Source organism: Barbus barbus (assembly GCF_936440315.1).
Source record: "Barbus barbus genome assembly, chromosome: 15".
NCBI lineage: Eukaryota > Metazoa > Chordata > Actinopteri > Cypriniformes > Cyprinidae > Barbus > Barbus barbus.
This window is the reverse complement of record NC_136743.1, coordinates 20,696,985-20,722,161: the sequence shown is the minus strand read 5'-3', so window position 1 is coordinate 20,722,161 and position 25,177 is coordinate 20,696,985. Positions and strand designations below refer to the sequence as shown.

The window sequence follows — 25,177 nt, the reverse complement described above, 5'->3', positions numbered from 1 at the left end:
GGCTGTGTCCTGAGTCCCTTGCTCTACTCTCTCTACACGCATGACTGCGTGTCCTCTCACAGCTCCACATCTATTGTCAAATTCGCTGATGATACTGTGGTTCTGGGCCTCGTCTCCAACAACGATGAGACCGCATACTTGGATGAGGTAGAGAAACTCACATCATGGTGCCAGGACAACTGTCTCTCTCTGAATGTGAGCAAAACTAAAGAGCTGATCATGGACTTTAGGAAGAGACAGCAGCAGCCCTACACTCCTATTATGATCAGTGGGACCCCTGTGGAGAGGGTGAGTAACTTCAAGTACCTCGGTGTAAACATCTCCGAGAACCTAACTTGGACTACACACATCCAAACACAGGTTAAGAAAGCCAGGCAAAGACTGTACCATCTGCGACAGCTGAGGAAATTCAGGGTCTCACCAGCAATCCTGAAAACTTTCTATTCAGGGACCATAGAAAGTGTATTGACTCAGTGCATCTCAGTGTGGTATGGAAACAGCTCCAATCAGGACTGCAAAGTACTACAGAGAGTTGTGCACTTAGCTGAGCGCATCTCAGGGTCTGCTCTCCCCTCTATGCAGGACATCTACCTCAAAAGCTGCGAAAGTAGAGCTGTTAAAATTAAGGACTCAAATCACCCTGGTAACCGTCTATTCACTTTGCTTCCATCTGGTAAGCGCTTCCGTAGCCTGATGGCAAAAACTGAGAGACTTAGGAGGAGCTTCTTCCCCCAGGCCATCAGGCTCCTAAACTCTAACTCTGTGTCATAACATCACATGACTCCATGTAAATATCACCATATCAATAAGCTATTCATAATTTTTTCTACCTCATATTGCTGCTATTTAAATACCCTGTACAACTTTTTGCACATTATTTTTGCACATTCCTCTTTATTACTAAGTCAACAACATACTGACCTGCACATATATATTTATATTTATATTTTTTATCTTTTATTTTATTATTTTATTTTTTCTACTTTTCTTTTTCTTAATAAAGTAAAGTAAAGTCGTGACGTATTGTCAAGTATGGTGACCCATACTCGAAATTGGTGCTCTGCGTTTAACCCATCCAAGTGCCCACACACAGCAGTGAGTAGTGAACAAATGCACACACACACACACACACACCGTGAACACACACCCGGAGCAGTGGGCAGCCATGCTGCGGCGCCCGGGGAGCAATTGGGGGTTCGGTGCCTTGCTCAAGGGCACCTCAGTCATGGTATTGAGGGTGGAGAGAGCGCTGTACATTCACTCCCCCCACCTACAATCCCTGCCGGCCGGGGACTCGAACCCGCAACCTTTCGATTACGAGTCCGACTCTATTAGGCCTCTATTATCCCCCCCCAGGGGAAGGGGGAAAGGGACGTTCTCTGCATTTAACCCATCCAGGTACACCTGGAGCAGCGGGCAGCCATCAATGCGGCGCAGTTGAGGGGTTCGGTGCCTTGCTCAAGGGTCTCACCTCAGTCGTGGTTGCCGGACCTGAGACTCGAACCCACAACCTTCGGGTTACAAGTCCAACTCTCTATCCATTAGGCCACGACTGCCCCCTATATATTATAATAGTATAATATTGGTATACTTTATAATTGCACTGTCCTTGGAGCGGACCTGACCTACATTTCACTGCTGGTTATACTCTGTATAATTGTGTATGTGACAAATAAAAATCTTGAATCTTGAATCTTGAAAAAGAGAATTTTAACATGCATGTTTTTGACTGCAGGACATTACTGGATCGATCCAAATATGGGATGCATGGGAGATGCCTTCAAAGTGTACTGTAACTTCACTGCAGGAGGAGAAACTTGCATTTACCCTGATAAGAAATCCTCAGGGGTAAGAGGAACTCATCTCTGCTAAATCTCATGATTGCTAGTAATATAAATGAAAAATAAAGAACTGTATTATCTTAGGGAAGTATTTGATCACAGTTTCCATTTGTTCCAGGTTAGAATATCAAACTGGCCAAAGGAGTCCCCAGGATCTTGGTTCAGTGAATTTAAGCGTGGAAAAATTGTAAGTGTCCATTTTTCTCCTGCATTATAAACTTCATAAACTTTGAATCATAGCTCAGCAATTTGGTCATGAATGTCTCTATTGCTTGAAGAGTGACAGTAGTTTAGGGCTGGTGGGGAAAAATGGTTCTCAATCAGAAAAAAAAGGAAATGGATTATTTTCATAAAATTGGGTTCTTTTAACTGTCCTTAAATGTCAGCATTCTTCTGCCAATCTAACCTGGATGGTAACTTCAGAGTGCTTCAGTTAGCAAATTAATTAGTCTGAGTTTTTTTTTTTTTCTTTGAAGACTAAAATCAGTTTTGTCTTCACATGTTGTCAGTTTAAATCGCTTACTAGCCGGCCTTACTATTTTTATGTACAGACTAATTATTAAAAGGTTCTTTCTCAAAAGTACTAAAAGAATTGTAAAGAAGAACCATTCAATTCCTAACGATTTCCATCCCTGCGATACTTTGAACAGTTTTTGAAAGTTCTTCTTTAGGCCAGATGTTTGACCCATCTATTCCCTGTGTCTCAGTTGTCTTATGTGGATGTTGAGGAGAGCTCAATAACCTCAGTCCAGATGACGTTCCTCAAGTTGCTCAGCTCTTCTGCCCGGCAGAACTTCACATACATATGCCATCAGTCTGTGGCCTGGTATGACGCCAAGGCTGACAACTATGACAAGGCGCTGCGCTTCCTGGGCTCTAATGATGAGGAAATGTCCTATGACAACAACCCCTTCATCAAGGCTCTTTCAGATGGCTGCTCGGTGAGAGTGCTGTTGATCAGTTTGCTGCTTATACTGTACATTAGGGATGCTCCCATATTACAGTTAGCAAATTCTGTACTATTTTGCCTAAATAAATTAAACTATGTATACAAAAAAGTAAATATAATTTTTAACAAAGTAGGAAAAAGTGGATATTCATTTTGAGATTTTTTTTTTATAACATTTAACTACTTTTAAAGATGTTTTTTTCAAATATTAACTTGAAAGAAATTAAAGATGAACTTGATTAAAGTGAACATTAGATGAGGGCGAAGGTGAGAGGAAATGAGCTGTACAATTAAACATTTAATATTGGCAGATACCAATATATTTAAACAAAAAAAAAACTCTAATATCCAGTATGTACTGATATATGTGACCCTGGACCAGAAAAAAAGTCATAAGATTACATTTTTTTTTTTTTAATTGAGATTAACACATAATCTGAAAGCTGCATAGATAAGCATTATGGTTAGGATAGGACAATATTTGGCCAAGATACAACTATTTGAAAATCTGGAATCTGAGGGTGCAAAAAAATCTAAATACTGAGAAAATTGATTTTAAATTTGTCCAAAGGAAGTCCTTAGCAATGCATATTACTAATCAAAAATTAAGTTTTTATATATTTACAGTAGGAAATGTACAAAATATCTTCATGGAACATGATCTTTACTTAATATCCTAATGATTTTTGGCACAATAGAAAAATGTATAATTTTGACACACAAAGGTATTTTTGGCTGTTGCTACAAATATACCTGTGCTACTTATGACTGGTTTTGTGGTCCAGGGTCACATATTGTATATTCATACTATATCTTAATTAAGCAACATTAATTCACTTCCTTTCTCATATTGTGGTCTGAAGCACTGTAAAAACATACCAGTGAATCAGTGTTAATTTAGCATTATTTATATACGATTATAGTATTTATTAATATTTAACCATTTTTTTAAATATTTTACACATTTTTTACTTGTATTATATATATATATATATATATATATACATATATTTTAGTCTTAATAATTTTAGTACTTATTTTGAATAAATTGCCAAATTTTAGGTTATTCATCTAATATTTATTTTTTATTTTATTTCAGCTTTATTTCTATTAATGTAACTTATTTTTAATAGTTTTCATTAACGCTAACAATTCGTACAAACTGTGAAACCTCAGTGATCTTGGACTTGGCTTGTCCAATCAAATTAGATTATCAGAATTATTTGACAGAATTATACAGATTATTTTTGTATAATTCTGCTTAAACAGTTTATAACACACTTCATCTCTTTCTCTTTCAGCAAAAGCAGGGATATTCTAAGTCTGTGATGGAAATTAATACTCCTCGCATCGACCAGGTGCCTATCATCGATGTCATGTTGAATGACTTTGGGGAATCCAGTCAAAGGTTTGGCTTTGAGGTAGGCCCTGTCTGCTTCCTCGGCTAAAGGACACCCCATCTTACCTTTTTGGCAAAGGTCAAGGAGTGTGGCCAGCCAAGAGACCCCCTGCCCACCCTCTCCTTGCGCCAGAAACACACACACCAGCACCCGCACTGTGTAATCGGAAATGGAATGTTCATCGAACAACTGAAACCTGCAATTGGAATAAAGCAGAAAGAGGACACAAACTACCTGGTGGACAATGGCGCACTTTCAGGAGAAGGAGGAGGACCCATTCCTTTACCATCTCACCACTCTAGAGCCTGTAGGAGCCTTTTCCTATTTCCAAACTTGTTTTTTTTTTCCTCCACTTGAACTCTTAAGCCTTGTTTTTTTTGTCCCATTCCAACCTTAATCCCAGCACCATTTACTCCTGATCCCAGTCCTTCCCCAAGCTCCAACCCAATTAATTCCCAATCCCATTCCTGCCCGTTTTCCCTGTATCCATTACAGATCCTCCTCCAGGTGCTGCTCAGAGCAAGACAACCACAGTGGTGTGCTCTTGTTGTAAACACCCAAACACTTAAGGTGCTATTGAAAGTGCATTTTTTTGGTAAAACTGTAATTATTATTTTGTACAATACTGTTCTTTAATGATTGCCTTTAAATCTTGCATGTGCATAAAAATTGATTTGATGAAATATTGATAACTATCAAGAGTATTTTCTCTAGAATTTTGTTGTTTTCATGTTTGAAAACCAGTGCGACAGATTTCTTCACAAGATGTCAATCAATCAAGTGTCCCTGCCAACTATAAAATAAAACAAGCATTTCAAACTATCCAAATTTGTAATTATAAAGTATCCATTTTGTAAATATTGACCAATTTAAGCACTTGAAGTTTCCTTTTTTGTCCACTAATACATGGGCATGTCTAACATAGTGAAGGATTAACAGTCTTCCACTAGCTTTCTTTTGTTCTCAAGTGGTAGCAATGATGCTGTGGTAATCAGTGACTCTACAATGCTAAAGAAACTTGATGAAAAGTAACTTGATGTCAGATTGAATTTCTTGACACTATACCTCAATCTCTTAAAAGACGTATCCAATTCAAAGATGTTCAACCCTGTACATACAGAGCCTTGGTTAGAAAATCAAGTTTATATATTTGAGGCAGGGAATTTTAAAAATAAAAAAGACTATTTGTTAAACTTTTGTTTGGTTATTTTGTGATTGCTATAATTAACCCTTCTAGATCTAAAGCAGAAACAACTATTTTGAGGCGCTTTTCATCGATATTGCAGATTCTGGACAGTATTGTATTAAAATTGCTAATTGTTTACTGTTTGTATGAATCACATCTGTGTGAATCCTCAGTCACACTTTTTTGTGCTGTATGTGCAAAAGCTTGTTGCATTCTTCATTTTTCTTCATATTTAAAGTTTCTGTGCTGAAATTTGTTCGGGTTTTGTGGTTCTGTCATGCTCAAGCTTTGTTTTGATTGCTTTATTTTTCTTATGCTTCCATTGTTTTTAGGTTCTATCTGTGTCCCTGAAACCCCTTCCAATATATGACAATAGACTCAGAACTTACGTCTGTGTAACATACTTATAATTTATGTAAAACCTGGAATAAATGATCGATTACATTTCAAGTAGATAATCTACTCTGTTTCAGTTTTGCCCAAACTAACAAAGATTTATCATTTCAGTTCAAAACCACTCTCAGTCATACCATTTAAGTCATAATGTCATTGGATGTAAAGCATGTTTGGTTTTTGAAGCATGTCTTGTTGATCTTCTACTAAATCTTGTAACAGAATGCTAACAGAATGATGCTGAAATCTAGAAGAATGATTTGCAGTTTCTTTACTAGCTGATGTTGCCATGGTGCTATAGGTGAACAGCTCATGCAGAAGTAATTATTCAGCTGCTGGAGCAGAAACTCAATATGGTAATTCACCTGATGAGCAACACACGGCTATGAGCTCCTGCATGTGTAGTGCCTTGGATGTTAACAGCCATGCATTTAGCGACCCTGAACTAATGGTCTGAGGTAGGAAATTACTTTTTGGGTTAAAAATATTGGTTCATAAAGGGGTACGGAAACAGTTTGATTCTGAAGAGAGGACAGAGGACATGATTACAAACGGCTACAGAAATTTAAGTAGTACACATTTTTAATGAAAAAACATTTCAAGCGTTGTGGGTGAAGAGAAAAAAGGCCAGTGTGTCTGTGTATCACTCGGAGAGTGCAGTAGGCTATATTAGTAAAGTTTTTCCTTTATTTTTCTCCCTGGCTCCCTATATTTACAATATGTATTTAATTCCAATTGGTGTATACAAAAGGAGATTCTCCCCAGTAATCTCCATTTAAAAACACGTTTTAAAAATACCTATGCAGTGTATGAATGAAAATCTGTGTAGAATCTGAAAACAACTACCTATAATCCTGAAGAGGGGTCAGTGCTTTCAAGATAATATTCATCAATCAGGAGTTGGTACAGTTGCATGTACGCAGCTGCTCTGAATTTAAACTGTACTTCTAGAATAACAGTAATTGAATTAGAGTTCAAGGACCTGGCGTTGCATCAGCTTTTACTGTAGATCTCTTCTGTTGCCTTTCTGCCCTTTGTTGGATGATTTATGGTGTAATTGAATTTGATTAGCTTGAGGGGTCATCCTTCTGTCAAAAAAAAAGAAAAACAAACATCGATGTGCCAAGAGCAATGTGATTCCACAGTGTTAAATACAGTATTACCTGTGCAAATAATCATAGTAATAATGACTAAATTTATACTAGCTACTAGTTATAGAACACTTCCAGTATGAAATAAGTAAACGAGCAAAGAGTAATAGGAGGAGGTATATTGGTAAGACTGAACATTTTAAACATGCATGTCTGTTAAAAGTGAATGTAAGGCTAGCAGATCAGATATAGCTCAACTATAGTGACTGCATTCAAATTTATTTAGAAGAACATTAGCGCATCATTACAGAAGCTGCCAAAGATGATCAGAAAAAGACTGAAATTGGATCAGATTAAGTTATGTAAGTTACTGTATTTATCTTTCATGTATGTGTCATGTTAAGACTTCAGATTTGTTTTACAGACATTTTTGTCAATATTTTTATTATTAGCCTCGGAAATAGAGTACTGCGGTTTTAAAATGATCCCAATGCATTAAAATATTAAATTTGTCAAAAAAAAAGGCATAATTGGGAAAAGGTGGACCATTCATATAAAGTTTCAAACAAATAAATACATTTGTCTATTTTTAATATTTTGTGTGCAAAACAGATGAACACAATTTTCTTTTAATTACTTTTTAGATTACACGGTGGACAAAACAGGCAACACTAATGTCCAGAAATAATATTCTCTAGTAAAACTGACAAAAAGTTTGCTTGCATGACTTTGCTTGTTTGGGATTCTGCTTGGGTTTCATAATTTTCAGTAATACCTTTTGTTTTTGTGATTAGTTTATTCAAGCTACTATTAATTTAACTTTTAGTCAATTTACTGTGCTCCTGCTAAATAAAAATATTAATAAAAAAAAAGAAAGAAATTACTGACCCTAGACTTTTGAACGGTGGAATATGCATGGTTTAATGTAATTGTTAAAACAAATTATGCACTTATTGAGCATGTGACATAGCTGCCACAGACAACCAAAAATAATTTATGAATACATAATTCAAAAAAGATATAGTCAAACAGAGACAGAAAAAGAGCTAGGGAATGACAGATTTGAAGGAGGAGAAAATTGCAAATGATGAGCAACTACACATGACAAAAATGTTTATTTGTCCGTTGTGAGTCACTGTTCTTATCCAGTTCCAGAACTTATTTAATCATCATTACATTTTCTATTTAGTCATGGCTGATATATTTTACAGCTCATTTCACAGGACACAAATTTCTGACAGAGGCTTAAATCTTGTTTGTGTTCATCATGCCCATTAATTCTTAAAAAACTTATTTTGTATTCTTTCTTGTAATGCTTTCTTGGGTGTTGACGGGTTCAACCGTACCACATGCATTAAGTTAAATACAGCATACCACATGCAAAGCTTTACTGGGAGAGCTCAGCGATAGTCATATGAAAATTTAAATGGATTTATTGCCAAATGTTCCACGAGAAGAAAGTCCATTATCTTTGGCTTCCCTGCCGCCTCCATGTTTGATGTGCCTAAGTGTCCAAAATAAATCAGCAAAGCTTATTTGCCTTTATTGAGACAGCTCCTGTCTGAGTAATGACTGGTGAGCCGCTCCAGCTCATGAATAACGTCTCTTCGTAAATGTTCTGTTTGTGTGTGTGTGTGTGCATGTTTATGTGGTTTATGAGGACACAAATTTGTAAAATGACATGGGTATGACAGAGGTATTACAATATGAAGGTGGTTTATGAGGACACTGCCTATGTCCCCGTAATTCGAAAGGCTTAAAAAACATACTAAATGGTGTTTTTTTGAAAATCTAAAAATGCACAAAGTCTCCTGTGAGGGCTAAGTTTAGGTGTAGGGTTGGTGTAGGGCAATAGCACACACAGTTTGTTCAGTATAAAAACCATTACGCCTATGGAGAGTCCCCATAAACCACAAAAACCAACATGTGTGTGTGTGTGTGTGTGTGTGGGTGGGTGTGTTGTGTGCTGTGTGCCTGTGTGTGTGTGTGTGTGTGTAAGTGTCTGGCACCCGCTCCTCTTGGGAACACCTTTCATTCAGAGCTCTAGCAGGCAGCAGCTGTGGCCAGATGCCAGACACAAACATGCCCAGAGTTAATGTGTTAGCGTGATTCAGGCAACGCACATTGCAGCTTGCTGGGTCAGTGTCTCAGCGTGTGGTGGCCTCTTTCTCCGTTTTTCTCTCTCTTTTATTCGCAGTCTCTTTTAATTCAAAATCTTTTTGTGCTTTTCTGAAGCCACAACAACATGAAGTATAATCAAAGGCAACCAGGCCATTAGTGATAACCTGTTGAGGGAAGCAAACGTCCTGCGCTCGCACTTGTGCAACCTTAGCACTGCTCTTGGAATCAAACAAGTGTCAGAGAAGAGACCGTTTATTCAGTACACTATGAAACACCATCAGACTTTTATCTTCTTAAAAAGAAAACATGCCCTAAAGACTCTCATTAGAACAACTTAAAGACTGAAAATTCACTTAAGGCCTCATATAAATACAAAGTATACTTCAGTTTTTACACACCAGGGTATGCGTACAGTGCATGTGACATACTGTCAATTTCATCATTAGCATAAGATGCGTATACTGTAGGCAGATTTTTCACTGTACGTTCAGCTTGCTTAAGTATTGTTTCCACCACAGGATAAAAAAATCTAATTTGGATCAAATAAGATCAAATCAGATAGAATAAGATAAAAAAATAAAAGAATTTTGACTGTTTATCTCACAATTCTGCCTTTTTTCTTGCAGTTCTCACACTTTCTCACTAATTCCAAGTTTATTTCTCACAATTCTGGCTTTTTTTCTCTGAATTATGAACGAAAAAGGTGCAATTCAGTGTCTTTTGTTGTATGTGTGTGTTTTATTTCCACCACGGAATAAAAAGGTAATTGTGACTTTTCTTCTAACGATTCTCACTTTTCTTCCTTTTCTTAACATTTAAATATGGAATTTTTTCACATCAAGTCACTTCTGAAGGCCTTTATTAAAAAGAAAGAATAAACAAAAAAATCATATACAACCTAGGATGGCTTGAGGGTGAGTAAATCATGGGGTAATTTCCATTTTGGGGTGAACTATCCCTTTAATATCTTGCAATTCTGAGTTCAGAGTTATCTGAGTTATCTCACAGTTCTGACTTTTTTTTTCTTTCTCATAATTGCAAGAGAAAATGTCAAAATAATGAGATATAAACTCAGTATCGTGAGAAGAAGAAAAAATGGATTTTTGGTGGAAACAAGCTTCCATACACGTTTTTTTTTGGCACTAATTACTTTGACCACAAAGTTTTATAACACTAGCCCAGGCCTTAGTTTTATAGACAGAAAAAAAAAAAAACAGAGAAGATGACATAACAAATTCCTTGAGAAAGCAACAACAATAGACACCTGCTTTGACGTACTTGTGTGCGAAGGTTAAGAGATCGCTCAAATCTAGTTTAAATGAGTAGAAAGACAAATATCGCATTGGCAAGAACGAAACTTTTTACTGTGCATGTGTCGACGGCCTGTGGATTCACCATACTGACCAAAAGAAAGCTGCTTTGAAAGTGATTTCTGTGTGAGCTTCTAAGTGCTTTCAAAGAAAAGTGACTTTATGTGTTAACAGCTTGTATTCTTTTGTAAATTCACAATTTCTATTGATTATAGCTATTAGTACACAGCTCAATGGAATATTTCATTATTAATTGTCAGTCACACACTGTCCATTTCCTGATATTACAATAGTCCATATGAACACTGATCTTGGTAACTGAAACGACACAACTTACATGTCTCTCATTTCACACCGTAAACTTCTCGTGCCCTCTTGTTTCATAGAAACAAAACTGGTGCCATCTATTGTCTCAGTCAATGCCTCCCATGCGGGGCTGAGTTTTAAAGGAATAGTTCACCCAAAAATGATTTGCTGAAAATTTAGTCACCATCAGGCAATCCAAGATGTCAGTTCGTTTCATCGGAACAGAATTGGAGAAATGGAGCTTTAAATCACTCGCTCACTAATGAAACAGCTGATATAAACATCACAATAATCCAAAAGCAATCCACTTGACTCCAGTCCATCAGTAAATGTAAATGTGAAGTGAAAAGCTGCATGTTTGTACGAAATAAATCTATCATTTTAGCTTTAAACCATCGGTTCTGGCTAAAATGTGAGTCCTCTATCCATAATATTGCTTTCTCCAGTCTAAATCAAAAAAGAAATATGTACAGATCAATCACTGTTTACAAGTGAAAACAGATATGTCAGAAGATGTCAGAAGATTTTGATGTTAGAGGACAACAGGGGATGGACTTTTTCACAGGAGAGAGCGTTATTAGATTACGGATGTGGTGTATTTGTTTCTTACAAACACGCAGCTTTACACTTCACTAGAAGTTAACTGATGGACTGGAGTCGTGTGGGTTATTGTGATGTTTTTATCAGATGTTTGGACTCTCATTCTGACGGCACCCATCCACTGCAGATGATCCAGAAGGTACAGATAGCAATTTTTTAATACATTGTATTAGTGAACGCTTCAAGACAGGCCTAATATATCATTTCAAGATCAATATTTTATGTTTTTATATATTTATTTGATGAGTAGCTGTGTAAACGGGATAATGTACAGTCAACCGTACCTTATGCAAAACAAAACTCTCTCTGATAAAAGAGAAAAGGTTTATTTAGCAATAATGACTGGCAGACTGTACATTGTTTGCTAGTTCACATTTCATCCTTTCTTCTCTCCAAGTGTTGAAAATATGCCTGTATGTAAATGCATAGAATAGTGAGAAAGATAACTGCTCATTAGGGCATGGTTATTGATTTTTTTATTAAAATTTTCTCTCTCTCTCTTTCTCTACTTGTTGACACTATGTTGGCTTGTGTTCTGAAGACAGTCTCTGAGATGTCTGTCTGCAGATGCTTTGAGCTTTGATACATAGCTAGATTGATGTGTGCTCGGGGGGGTGGGCACCTCCTGGAAAGACCAAGGTGACTTCTGCAGCTTCTGCAATAAAGGAGAGCAGGTTTTTAATGTAAACTCATATGTCCTTGTCTATACAACAATAACCATTTAAAGGGACTTTGATGTGTATTATTGCTGCACTTGGGTAAAACTTGCCATTACACGCCACTAAGTTAATTAAGCCAAACATCAAAAGGATACCTCACATGCTAACTATGAACACAGAGATGCCCTGCTTATCCTGGCATTTGTTTCTGGCCCCAGCTGGTGCCGTCAGGTTTCAGTGAAGCATTACTGGATTAAAATGACTGCTTGCATCATTCAAAGCCAACTTATTTGTAATTGTTCAGTAATGTATCTAAATGAGTGTGATTTCACTGACATTGACTGTAAACTGGTATGACACTAAAGTAAAAAAAGGTTTTCTCTTTTGATAAAGGAACCGATAAAGACAGAAGCCTACCTCTAAAAAAAGGACAGACTAACCACACGTTGCCAAGCAACTAATTGGGAATGTGAGCAGAGGCACAGTGAAGTTTATGCTCTGATGAGGCAATTTTAACATATACTGGTCTGTAGATGATATGTAGAGATACTTGTTTTCCTGATTAATCATGTGTACAGCAATTGTGAGGTGACCTTTTATATTAGGCTACCTTTCATTTACCTTTCCTTCTATATGCAGTAGTGTTGTAGCAAATACACAATCAAATAGAAATGTCATGGAACTATATTTTTTACCTTTTTTAATGTATATTCATATTTCAAAATAAATCATTTGGATTATTAAGTATTCTAAACTTCATGTTTCTAAATGTTCTGTTTATTATAAGTGTGCACTGCGGCAGCTTTAAATGCAAGCTCTCCAAATAAGAATGGATTTTTATGGGCTGTGTTTTTATCGTTCATCAGCTGGGATAAAAATGTTGAAAGTTATTCCAATAATAGTTCATCTGAATCAGGGGCATTGCCATACCCTGGCTGCCTGGTCAGGTTAATGCAAAGTAATATATTGCGGGATTAACTGAGATATATTACTACGATGTGGAACATAATTTGTAATTGTTCAATAAAAAAGAAAAACAAATAAATTAAGCGATATGGTTGTTCAACAGCACAGTAAATGAGCCCATTTACAATGTCATTTTGCAGCGTTGAGTATTGTAACCATTGATAATAATGACCGAGAATCCGCTCAGTATCTCGTAAAACACTGAATGGGTTTGTTTAGGGATGTTTTACATGCACACAAATAAGTGGATACACAATGTAAATAAAAGTTTCATTGTGAAGTTTAGTCACATAGATTCATTGATTAGGAGTTGTGGCACTCGATGAGTTTGCACTGAACTGACTGATAGCTTCAGTTATTATAAAGAAAGCCTTTTCGCTCGCTGTCTAATTTCATTCACAATTTGAGAAAGAAAAAGTTTTTTCTTGAGACTTTGTGACCTTTCCTAATATACTTCATACTTCTGTACAAAAAGTGACAAAAAATTATTTGTAATGTTATATAAAACAATTCCATCTACTTGTTGTACTGTGGTAATTTACGTCTTTATAATTATAAAATAAAAGTGTTAGTTTTCCTACATCCTGAAACTTTTAATCTTTGAAGGATGAACTAAAAAATAGGTTTTAGTCATCACATTGAACATATGATTACATTCAGTCTTTTGAGCTTAAAGTGTTGGATTTTAAAGTGTTGTATTTATTTTTTTGGCTACTGGAAATTCCATGAAAAGTAGCTATAGTATTTAAAGCGGTCTATTCCCATTTGCTGTGTAATGATCAAAGCTGGGCTATACGTGATTCATCTTTGGACGCATCTGAGTTCGTCATACCTTGGCTTTTGGTGAAAAGACGCCATCGAACCAAATCGTGTGGGGCGGACTTCCGCATTCTAGAATTAAAACTTAATAGTTTATCCTAATAATTATCGTTCTTAGTGTGAACCTCTAGTTTGGGCAATTACTGAATTCTGAATTTGAGTCACTTAATGGACCACAAGACAGGCCTATTAGTTATGTGTCACTGGACATGAACCAAAATTTATATCGATATCTCTACTCGTGAGACTTAAAATCCTTGTAAGATACTGAATGGTTGTTCACATAACAATGTGGAATGAAAGATACACATCATGTGTTTTGCTGAAATCAGTGGTGTTAAAAAAAAGAATGAATGATTACCACCTTTTTGTTTCATAACATAGGCTATAACTTAGATAAGACCAATTCTATTATATTTAAGTTACGTTAAAAAATTACAATTAAACCGCAATTCTTATTTCCAAATACATTTTGTTGTAAACTACTAAAATAATCGTTAATTGTATTGTTTAGGATATTTCTATCTCTATAGTGAGCAGGCACGTGCAGAAGGGGGGGGGGGCTTTGGGGGCTCGAGCCCCTGCCCTTTTTCAAAATTATTCAAAAGTGCCCCTCTCGGACAAATAGCAATGATATTGCGGTCAATAAAACAAAATGCATTTGAATTCTAATTAACATGACAATTTGTACAAAAACAGTAACTACTCGCTCAAAAATTCCTGTTTATTTTTACATATCTGTCATTCTGAGGCGTAGCTATGGGTTGTGTGCGTTTTCGGAAACCATAGGCTCTCGAGCCATATATGGTTCTTTCAGTGAGTGCATATGAAAAATTAAACCAAACAATATTTTAAACATGTTTCATCAATCATCAAAGCTAGTGTGTCGATTTAATTAAAAATCCATATTACATATTTTAGAATATTACATAATTCACCAATGTCCATTAGTCATGTAGCTACACCAATCAATCATGATCTGGCACAAGAAGTTCAAATTTCATTGGACAATATGTGAAGTGGAGAGGTTATTTTTCGTTCTTATTCATAAATCGGTTGAAAATTACATGGGACCGACGAGTTTATTTGTGGAGCGATCTGGATTTGTCTAATTTTATAAATCAAATTACATCTCTGGGAAAATGCATGCTAAATGAATACAAAAGCACTGCACAAAACCGTGCAGCGCCAAAAGTCGCAATAATGTTAATACAGGCTATTCAATTCACCTATATTTATGTATGATATATACATCGTTTAATATTTGATGAAACTATCTTAGCAGCTGTTATGTGAAGTGTAGGCTGGCGAAATGGTGACGTGAAAAGACTTTATTATATTACCATTTTTGCTAATTATGCACCATAATGAAAGTGTTTTATGCTCATCAAGCCTGCATTTATTTGATCAAAAATACAGAAAAAAATTTAACCTAATATTGTGAAATATTATTACAATTTAAAAGAATGTTTTTCTATTTTAATATACATTTATACTATTTTAATAAAATATAATTTATTTCTGTGATTCAAAGCTGAATTTTCAGCATCATTACTCCATTCTTCAATGCATGGTCCTTAATTCAGAAATCATTCTAATATGCTGATTTATTATCAATGTGTCAGTCCTTGTCTTGTGTTTCCCCTCCTCCCGTGCCCATATTTGGCCTTCCTGTTCCTGTCCTCGTTTGTCTTCATTAGTTTAATTAGTCCCTAGCCCTGTGTTTGATTAGTCCACACCTGTTCCTTGTTTTCCTAGTGTTTATAAGCCCTGTGTTTCCTAGCCCCTGTGTCCGGTCTTATTGTCATAAACGTCATTGATGTTCGTCTCTCCCCATGCTCCCTGTCTGTCTGCTGGATTCCAATAAAGAACCTTGTTTGGAACTTCCACGTCTCCGCACCTCCTTGTATCCCGAGAGGGAACGTGACACAATGTTGGAAACACTTGTGCTGCTTATTTATTTATTGGAACCTGTGATACTTTTTTGGGGTTCACTGATAAATAAAAAGTTTAAAAGAACAGCATTTATTCAAAGTAGAGATGATTTCTAACAATATCAATCTTTACTATCACTGTTTCAATTTAACACATCCTTGCTGAATAAAACTAATTCCTTAAAAATAAAACTGACCTCAAGCTTTTGAACGGTATAGTGTATATTGTTAGAAAAGTTATATTTTAAATAAATGCTGTTCTTATTTAACTTTTTATTCATCGAGGAATCCTGAAAAAAGTAGCAAAGGTTTCCAACATTGTTAATAATTCAACATTGCATAAAATGCAAAGTAAATTAGTAAAGTATATTAAAATTTGATTTGATCAAATAAATGTAGGCTTGATGACTATAAGTGATTTCTTGCAAAAATATAATATAGTAATGGATCAAATCTTTTGGCCCCGCCCCCTCCCCTCCCCCCTCATATTGCCCCATTTGAGCCCCTGAGGAATTCTCTGCACGTCCCTGATAGTGAGCAACATCTAATGGACATTTTGATTATGTTTCATCTTTAATCCTTACATTGCACAGATATAAAAGTCGTGATTTTATCTATTTAAGTTACTCTTGGATGTATTTTAGTTCGAGTAATGAATGAGTAACCCCGCACAGAAATGCTCTAATGATGTAATATCCGCTGGGAGTCTCCACACATCTCTCAAACTTTTCTGCGCCCGGAGCGACGATGACAGCGCACGCACTCTCCGCGGCTCTATCGAGGGTCTCCGATCCCAAGATACTGCCAAGAAGCTCGGTCTGAAACATCGGAGACTGAAGCAGGTTGTAAGAGAGACGTAGGAGGGAGACTGGAGGCAGAATGCGGGCGCTGTTCGTGGTGCTGAAACCGCTGTGTTTTCTCGCTCTGCTCGGCTACTGCCCTTCCGCGGTGAGTGCTGCGCACCTTCCTGACTTTACAGACACAAACTTGACATGACTGAGTCCCGCTCCTACTACACCTCTGAGACATGGGAACGGGATATCTGCAAAGTGATAAACAAAAGCAATGTATTTAGTAAGATCTACTTGTGTGATAATATCATTTTAATGGAAACTCAGAGCGAAAGTGAAAATAAATGCTGATAGATGTGGGATACTTTAAAAATGTGATTCAAAAGCGAAAAAGTCTAATTTTCCAAAACGTCCTCGATGACTGCAGCACAAATGGTCCGAAATAATATTTTTAGACCTTTTTATTTCTGTTACAGCGAATGTGCTATTGTACATTAAATCATTCAGCAAGCATTCTCTCTTATTTCTGCTGTTCTGTACATCCGCCTGTATTGAGAATTGGCGTTGAATGGGTTTATTTCACCTTCGGCTTTGCTAACATTTTATATAAAGTGTCTAGTGTTTAGTTAAATGCTATATATTGCATTAAAAAATAAAGCATGTCATACGGTGTATTGTGTACATGTTGCTCTTTGTGTTTCATCTCTCCACTCTGTTACAATTATAATACTAGAATATATTAGGCTACAGTTTATAATGTAAAACAACTTAAGATGGATGTTTACTACAGTAAGTAGTACAATAATAACCTATAATTCCAGTAATTACCTGCAGTACTGTATGTACACAATACATTTTAACTTAATTTTAACCTACTTTAAAGTATTGTTATACTAATATAGTAGTAATGTATTTTGTTAAATTGAGAGTTCAGTAGTAATCTACCATCTATGGCAATGATAAAATGTTTAAATTAGCAAATGTCTATTCTCAACACTACTATTAATCTGTACACAATCCCTGATGGGTCTATTTTAGCACTGGGTCAAGATCAGATCTGCATCGTTGAGGCACAGCCAATAATTTGTCATGTGGCACACAAATAACTGCATGAATTTCATGCAATTCGTGAACGGAAATAAAAGAAATCCGTAGTATCAGTCAAAGTGTCATGAGGATCTCTCATCCAGTTTTAATAAACCCAGCTGCAGGTCTTATTTGAGGAGCAGAATCCCTCTGCTCATATTTCATAATGGCAGTGAACTAGCAGGAAGTACCCATCCAACTTGGATATGTTACAATTTGCTGAAATTGCAGTTAGTTGTTAGTTGCAGCAGCATCAGGAAGTGTGCCAGAGTGTGTAAAGAACTCTCTTTTTCAGCTTGCCTGTAAAAGGCTAGTCCCCAGAGCCGGCCTTTCAGAGCCCGCTGCAAGAGTGGAGAAAATGAATGTGGGTGTTTACAAAGCACCTTTATTGTTGCAGACAATCTAGGGAAATTTTGGAGGATGAATGCAGAGAGAGGCTTTATCATGAAGGTGCTGCGACGGGGTGCTATTTGTCGTCAAAACATGCTATTTATGGCCTGCCATGTTTTAGTGGCGTGTGCTTGAATTGCTTTCAGAATTCTGATGAATTAGTGTGAATGGAAATTAATATTCAGTGGAATACTGCATGATATTTCTCCTGTGATTTTATTATATGATTTCAAATGTAGCCGTAAAGAGTCTTATAGAGTCAGAGACAAAAGATTTAAAGGAATAGTTCACCCAAAAATTAAAGTTTGCTGAAAATGTACTCACCCAGGGGCCATCTCAAGATTTAGATGAGTTTGTTTCTTTATCAGAACAGATTTGGAGAACTTTTGCATAAGATCACTTGCTCACCAATGGAATGGGTGCCGTCAGAATCAGAGTTGAAACAGCTGATAAAAACATCACAATAATCTACAGGTAATTCACACTGGACTCCAGTCCAGCAATTGATGTGTGAAGCGAAAATCTGCATCCATTATCAATTGTTAAGGTGTTTTTTACTTAATCTGTAATCCATAATAATATTTCCTCCAGTGAAAAATTTCATTTTCTGATGTCCACTCAAATCAAAATCCACCAACATGTTTTCGTTTGTGAAATGTGCTTGTTCTGTGCATATTTATCTCCTGATTCAGCTGAGATGACTTTTTCTCTGGAGAAAATTATTTTATGGACATTTTAACGAGAAGCAACAGTTTGAAGTTAAAAATGTCTTATTTTTGATTTGTGTTTTACATACACACAGTTTTTCAATTTATATGATGTTAATTGATGGACTCGGGTCTTGTGGATTATTGGGATGTTTTTATCAGCTGTTTGAACTCAGATTCTGACGGCACCCATTCACTACAGAGGATCCATTGGTGAGCAAGTGATGTAAGGCTAAATTTCTCCAAATCTTTTCTGATGAAGAAACAAACTCATTTGCATCTGGGATGGCCTGATTTACTCGCTGTAAATTTTCTGCAAAATGTTTGGGTAAACTATTTCTTTAAAATCATTTTACCCGGATAGCTGGACATAATAAATGAAAGCCATGCTTGTGGAATCAAAGAAATTTGAAGCAGGCTATTCATTTTAACAAAAATATAGACTCCCCAGATTTACACACAAAACAAATGATATGCATATTTAAAAATGATTTGCATATTTACTCAATCATCTCTCCATATAAAAAATGTAATAAGTTATAAACTGAAAAAGCATAATAAAATGAAGCACTGGAAGTGAATAGTGTGCCATGCAAGTTTATTGTAGTTCTCACTAAATATCCACATTTCAGTATCACTCTGCTGCTTAAAGCATGCTTGAGGCATGAAAATCAGATTATGTCGCATTATATGTCATTAAAATTCATTGCATGAAAAATGTCATTTAGAATTTTAAATTGTAAACAACAGACACCAAGATATGCAATGTATGCCTGTGTGTATTTGTGTACAGACCATCAGACCAAAGGAAGGCTGGCAGGTGTACAGTTCAGCGCAAGATGCCGACGGCCGCTGCATCTGTACGGTGGTGGCACCAGAACAGAACTTGTGCTCCAGAGACGCAAAGAGCAGACAGCTCCGCCAGCTACTGGAGAAGGTGTGTGTGCACATAATGTGTGTCTAAGAACTCTGATGGCGCTTTATATTGAGATCTGGTTTAGATAACAAAAGCTCTCATTTTAGCAAATTGAAAGCATTATGCTCGACTGCACTCCATTGTCATCTATTAAGAACGCCACGGGCTTCTCTGCAGCTGATTGTGGAGGAGCATAAAGATGACGGTAATGCAGAAAGGACTGAAGGGTGTTTTAAGCCCCCTCGTGTTTCTACTTCCTACGCTTTTCTTCTCTGTTACTGTAAAAATTCTGCAATAGTTATTGGCCCCTTTGTGTCTTTTTTGTTTGGTGGATGATAGTGAAGGAAGTAATAGGGTTAACCGATTCATAGTCTCATTTTTGTCCTGTTTTAAATGTGTCAGCTATAACATCTTTCCGTCTTTGCTTGGGTTGCGTTGAGTGGAATTATGGAAATGCAGAAATCCTTGGAGACATGGTGTCAGGGCTGATATACACCAGTTGAAAATATCATTTAAATCTAACGCATCTTCCTTTTTGCAGTTCAAAGAATGATTAATGGATCCTAACTTCATTTCGGTCCATCTTCCTCTCTTCAGATTCAGAACATGTCGCAATCAATCGAAGTGCTGAACCTGAGGACCCAGAGGGACTTCCAGTATGTCATGAAAATGGAGAGCCAGATGAAAGGACTCCGATCAAAGTTCAGACAAATCGAGTCGAACCGAAGAACATTATTGACTAAAAACTTTCAGGTGGGCAACCATTAAAGTCATGCCTCAGAGAAAATCAATGGTCCTTTCTCATGCGAACAGAACGGTTTGAAAGAGCCACATTCTTGCCATTACTCTCCAAGAATGAAGAATCAAATCCCACTTAAAAGCTTCTTGTCTTTATCCATCACAAACGTTTGAAAAGGCCACACGCAGTTCAGCATTCCTGGAAATCCTGTAAACCTCTAAAGGTCATGTTTTATTTCCAACCCGTAATATCATTTCGGTCTAACATGTCATTGTTCAGAGCATCTTGCTGTTTACTGGACTAGCTGTGTCAATTCTGTTAATGTAAGCAAATCTTGTCTCGTGTGATTCTTATTTAAATGTCTGTCTGGCTTTGCAGGAGCTGAAGGGGAAGATGAACGAACTGCAGCCGCTGATTCCAGTGCTGGAGCAGTACAAGACTGACGCCACACTCATTTCCCACTTCAAGGAGGAGATCAAGAACCTGTCTCTGGTGCTGACTGCTATCCAGGAGGAGATAGGAGCGTATGATTATGAGGAGCTCCAACAAAGGGTCCTCGGCTTGGAGGGAAGGCTGAGGAACTGTATGAACAAACTCAGTGAGTTGAACTCAACATGACTTTCGTGGTATTTCCTTGTGTGATATGTTATGTGTTCCTTTAAAGTTCAAGATGTGTTGACATGCTTATATAACAGCTGACATTACTTGTCATTCTTCATTGTGTCAGCCTGTGGTAAGTTGATGAAAATCACGGGGCCCATCACTGTAAAGACATCAGGAACGAGGTTTGGAGCTTGGATGACAGACCCTCAGGCTTCACCTAAGAACAACAAGGTAATAATCTATGACTATGCCACAGTGTTTGCCCACTTTTCAGCAGCATTGCTTCCAGGAACTAGTTTTTCCATTATTTGTATCCATAAAAAAATTAAATAAAGAGTTCGATGACATGAACAAAACCAATCAGCTCTGAGATTAATCATAACTTATAAACTTTGATTTGAAGCAAATGAAGAAGAAAAAAAGATAGAAAAAGAGACAAAGATACAAGACTGTAATTTAATATTAAAATAAATAAAAATGTAATACATTAAATAAAATTCTATATAAATTATTTAATATTAATCATATTTTTGTTTTATATAATTTAATAAAAATACAATTTAATATAAATAATTTAATCTTATTTAGTTTTGTGTAAAAAAAATATTATTTTATTTTATTTAGCAAGGACATATTAAATTGATCAAAAGTAACAATACAAACTTTAAGTTGTTACCAGAATTGTAAATAATGGTGTTCTTTTGAACTTTCTAGTCATCAAATAAATAAGATGTCAAAAATGTATCATGATTTCTGCAATAAATATTAAGCAGCACAACTGTTTTCAGCATTGATTTGAAAAAAAAATGCAGAAAATTCAGTTTGTCACTGTAGATATAAATCACATTTTAAAAATGTATCAAAATAGTTGTACTATGTTAATATAAGTTTTACTGAATAAATATATATAATTTCTCACATCAATATGATGGTTTGTTCCACCACTTTATTTTTTGACATTTTAAGTTTGATTTTTCATGTCACACTGACTTATGTCTTCTGCTGAAGAATAATTCACGGTGAGGTGTCTTAAAGGGTTTATCTGTAAAAATCAATTTCTGTATGGAGTTTTACTTCCCGAGCCCTATGTTGTGCTCTATAAATGATGCATACAAATACAAGTTTCAAATGTTATTTATCACCATTGTAATGTTCAAATGCAGGTTTGGTACATGGACAGCTATACAAACAACAAGATTGTCCGTGAGTACAAATCAGTAAGCGACTTTGTGTCTGGGGTCGAGTTAAGAACCTACAACCTTCCGTTCCACTGGGCGGGAACTAATCATGTGGTCTACAACGGCTCCCTGTACTACAACAAATATCAGAGCAACATCATTGTCAGATACAGCTTTGAAAGTGGCCGGGTTATGACCCAAAGAGCGCTTGAGTCCGCCGGATTCCACAACGTCTACCCGTACACCTGGGGCGGATTCTCCGACATTGACCTGATGGCTGATGAGCTCGGTTTATGGGCCATCTATGCCACCAATCAGAATGCAGGGAATATAGTGATCAGCCAGCTGGATCCTCTGACCATCCAGGTGCTGAATTCTTGGAACACAGAATACTCCAAACGGAATGCAGGTGAGTCCTTCATGATCTGCGGCACGCTGTACATCACCAACTCCCACCTGACCGGTGCTAAGGTATACTACTCTTATTCCACCAAAACCTCTACCTACGAGTACATGGACATCCCCATCCATAACCAATACTTTCACATGTCTATGCTGGACTATAACGCCAGGGATCGCGCACTTTATGGCTGGAACAATGGCCACCAGGTACTGTTCAACGTCACGCTGTTCCACATTATTAAAACTGACGATGAATCCTGAGGGATCTACCCTGAGGTCAGAGGAAAACTTTGATTCTGCAGTTACACTGATCTGTAATCCCCGTAGTATTGCTGTGAAATAATGGGTTTTATATATTTAAGTCAAAAGATGAGCTTAGTTTGAGTTTCAGTGCCTCTGCAGATGTCAGTCAGCATTGCACTCCTCCATTTGTAAATCAATCATGATTAAACTCAAACTCGGACTCAGATAAGGATATTCATGGACTTTTAAAGCTCTATTAAATGTTTGTGCAACTTCCAGTCCATAGCAGTGGTGTTCAGCTATAATACTCGATTCTGCAAAGAATGTAACAAACACTTTCTACTAGAAACTTAGAAACATGAAATAAAACATCCTTATTATGGACATTATATACTGATCTATCAAATTGTTTCTTAGTTTTAGCTTGTCGAATGTTTAGAGAAGTATGAACATATTTTCAGCTCTTTTTATGACATACATTTAAAGCACAGGTCTCAAACTCAGCTCCTGGAGGGCCACAGTCCTGCAGAGTTTAGCTCCAACCCTGCTCCAACACACACACCATGTAGCTTTCAAATAAGCCTGAAGGAGTGGATTAGCTGGATCAGGTGTGTTTAATTAGGGTTGTATCTAAACTCTGCAGGGGTCCAGCCCTACAGGAACTGAGTTTGACACCCCTGATTTTAAGGAATTGATCACCCAAAAATAAACAAGCTTCCTTTTTTCTGTGGAACACCAAAAAAGATATTTTGAGAACAATATCTAGACAATGGAAATCAATGGGCTCCGATATTGTTTGGTTCCCAGTATTCTTTAAAATATCTTCTTTCACGTTCCACAGAGAGAAGAAAAACATGCAGATTTGGAACAAAATGAGGGGGAGTAAATGTTGACAGAATCCTCATTTTGGGGTAAACTGTCCCTTTAAAGCTGTCAAATCAAAAATTATTTCACATTGTACAGTGTAATTACAATTAAAAATTGTTACTTTAAGTGTTTATGGTTTGACATTGTTTCTGTGTACTTCAAATATACATACAGCCTGAGAAAATAATTAATTTTAGTATCTCAACTTTCCCACAACAGCTGGCAGCAGTCGTGGTGTTTTTTGTCAGAAATGCAATTCAATAATGGTACCTCTATACCTCAAATTTCCAGATGTAATCCGACAAAGGCTTTGTTCATTCTTTCTTTTTTCTGCCCAAGGTAATTTGTGGATGAAAGAACTTCTGAAATTTCAGAGGGCTTTGTGATTTTGCTTTTGATGTCGATGAGAAATTATTTGAGTTCTCATCTACACCAAAGAGTTGATTCTTCATTTAGTGACAATGATCAGACCAAAAAAAAAAAAACTTATCTTCTGTTTATTACTCATTCAGAATTCCTCTCCCTGATAAAAGACAGTGATGAAGGTTCAGAATTTGCAAACATTGACACAGAACAGCTAATTATGCTATTATTTTCTGTGATTCAACCAGTTCTTTGCCAGAGGATGCTCTATCAATATTCATAAACCTGAATCACAAATACCTAAAACAAAGTCATCCATTTTCCTCTTAAAGGAACATTTGCACATCTTGTTTCTCTTCTCATCTGCTGATGCAGAAACAAGTGACAGCGCTTCTGACAAACATAATTTCACTTCAGTCAACACAACTCTGCAGGCCCCTGATTCACAGGAATATTATTCAGCAGAGTGAGAATAAGTACGTTTACGTAAGGGATAATGTAAGGGATCATGTACAGTCAGCCGGGCATTATCACAATATAAACCCTGACAGGAGGATCTCAGGATCAGGTCTTGTATCCTTCTAGATCCTGTCTGGGTTTCATTTGCTATAACCAACTGTCTATATTGTATATTTCCCTGCTTATTACATATAACAAATGAACAAACAACTGAACAAGAAAGACTGGTTTAAGTGTTTATTATACAGTGCTGAAATTGACCAATCAGAATAAAATATTTTGGACAGCTGTATGATAATTAGGAAAAAAAAAAATATATATATATATGTATGTATGTATATATATAAGTTATATAAATAAATATATAAAGTGACAAATTGGGGGAAATATTTATATATATATAGGTGATATAAATGAATAAGTAAAGTTCTGTGTATAAATATTACCTTGTTCTCTTTTAGTTTTTCTATGTTCACGATCAGTCAAAAAGCTTTTAGTTCCTGAGAGGAGTCAAGATGTGCTGACACTAAAATATTCAGCAGCTTTCAGCAAATTAAAAATTACTCAATTACCACTGCAGGTGTGTATATTAGAAATTATTTCCTTTCTAGTGTCATATGTAATATAATTTAAAGTTTTAATACCCTCTGAATCACCTGAAAAAATATAAAACTTAAATTATACAAAAATATAATATTTTTTACTCTCTCTGTTTGCAGTTCTCAGGAAATCAGTGATGTCCTCCATTTATCAATAAACATGCTGTAACCCTGTTTCAGTGTGCTTTTTGTTTTACCAAGGAATAAAAATAATATCAGATAAAACAATAAGTAGCATTCATTTGTAAGGGAAATCATA

The 25,177-nt window shown here is 36.3% G+C and overlaps 2 protein-coding genes across 2 annotated transcripts in view; both read left to right on the top strand.

Moving 5' to 3' along the window:
• LOC306881365 (collagen alpha-1(XI) chain-like) overlaps positions 1 to 5,828 on the top strand; it is an 86,284-nt gene extending 80,456 nt beyond the window's left edge. Inside the window, exons 64-67 of the mRNA XM_079435437.1 lie at positions 1,736 to 1,848; positions 1,960 to 2,028; positions 2,549 to 2,782; positions 4,092 to 5,828. Of these exons, the coding sequence (XP_079291563.1) occupies positions 1,736 to 1,848; positions 1,960 to 2,028; positions 2,549 to 2,782; positions 4,092 to 4,238 (563 nt within the window). The 3' untranslated portion in view covers positions 4,239 to 5,828. The remainder of the gene's footprint in view (positions 1 to 1,735; positions 1,849 to 1,959; positions 2,029 to 2,548; positions 2,783 to 4,091) is intronic.
• A 10,460-nt stretch (positions 5,829 to 16,288) lies between these two features.
• On the top strand, positions 16,289 to 23,628 carry LOC306881369 (noelin-3-like). Its single transcript, XM_079435449.1, has 6 exons — positions 16,289 to 16,523; positions 19,343 to 19,486; positions 20,063 to 20,218; positions 20,583 to 20,802; positions 20,932 to 21,038; positions 21,971 to 23,628. Exons 1-6 carry the CDS (start codon positions 16,455 to 16,457, stop codon positions 22,646 to 22,648), a joined length of 1,374 nt encoding a protein of 457 aa, XP_079291575.1. The 5' UTR covers positions 16,289 to 16,454; the 3' UTR covers positions 22,649 to 23,628.
• Positions 23,629 to 25,177: the final 1,549 nt, after the last annotated feature.

Bases quoted from the DNA above. Each gene is read 5' to 3' on its own strand.
- LOC306881369 (XM_079435449.1), top strand. From the start codon at position 16,455: ATGCGGGCGCTGTTCGTGGTGCTGAAACCGCTGTGTTTTCTCGCTCTG. The intron at 19,487-20,062 runs GTGTGTGTGCAC...TCCTCTCTTCAG, and splicing joins TCCGCCAGCTACTGGAGAAG to ATTCAGAACATGTCGCAATC. The intron at 20,803-20,931 runs GTGAGTTGAACT...TCATTGTGTCAG, and splicing joins GAACTGTATGAACAAACTCA to CCTGTGGTAAGTTGATGAAA.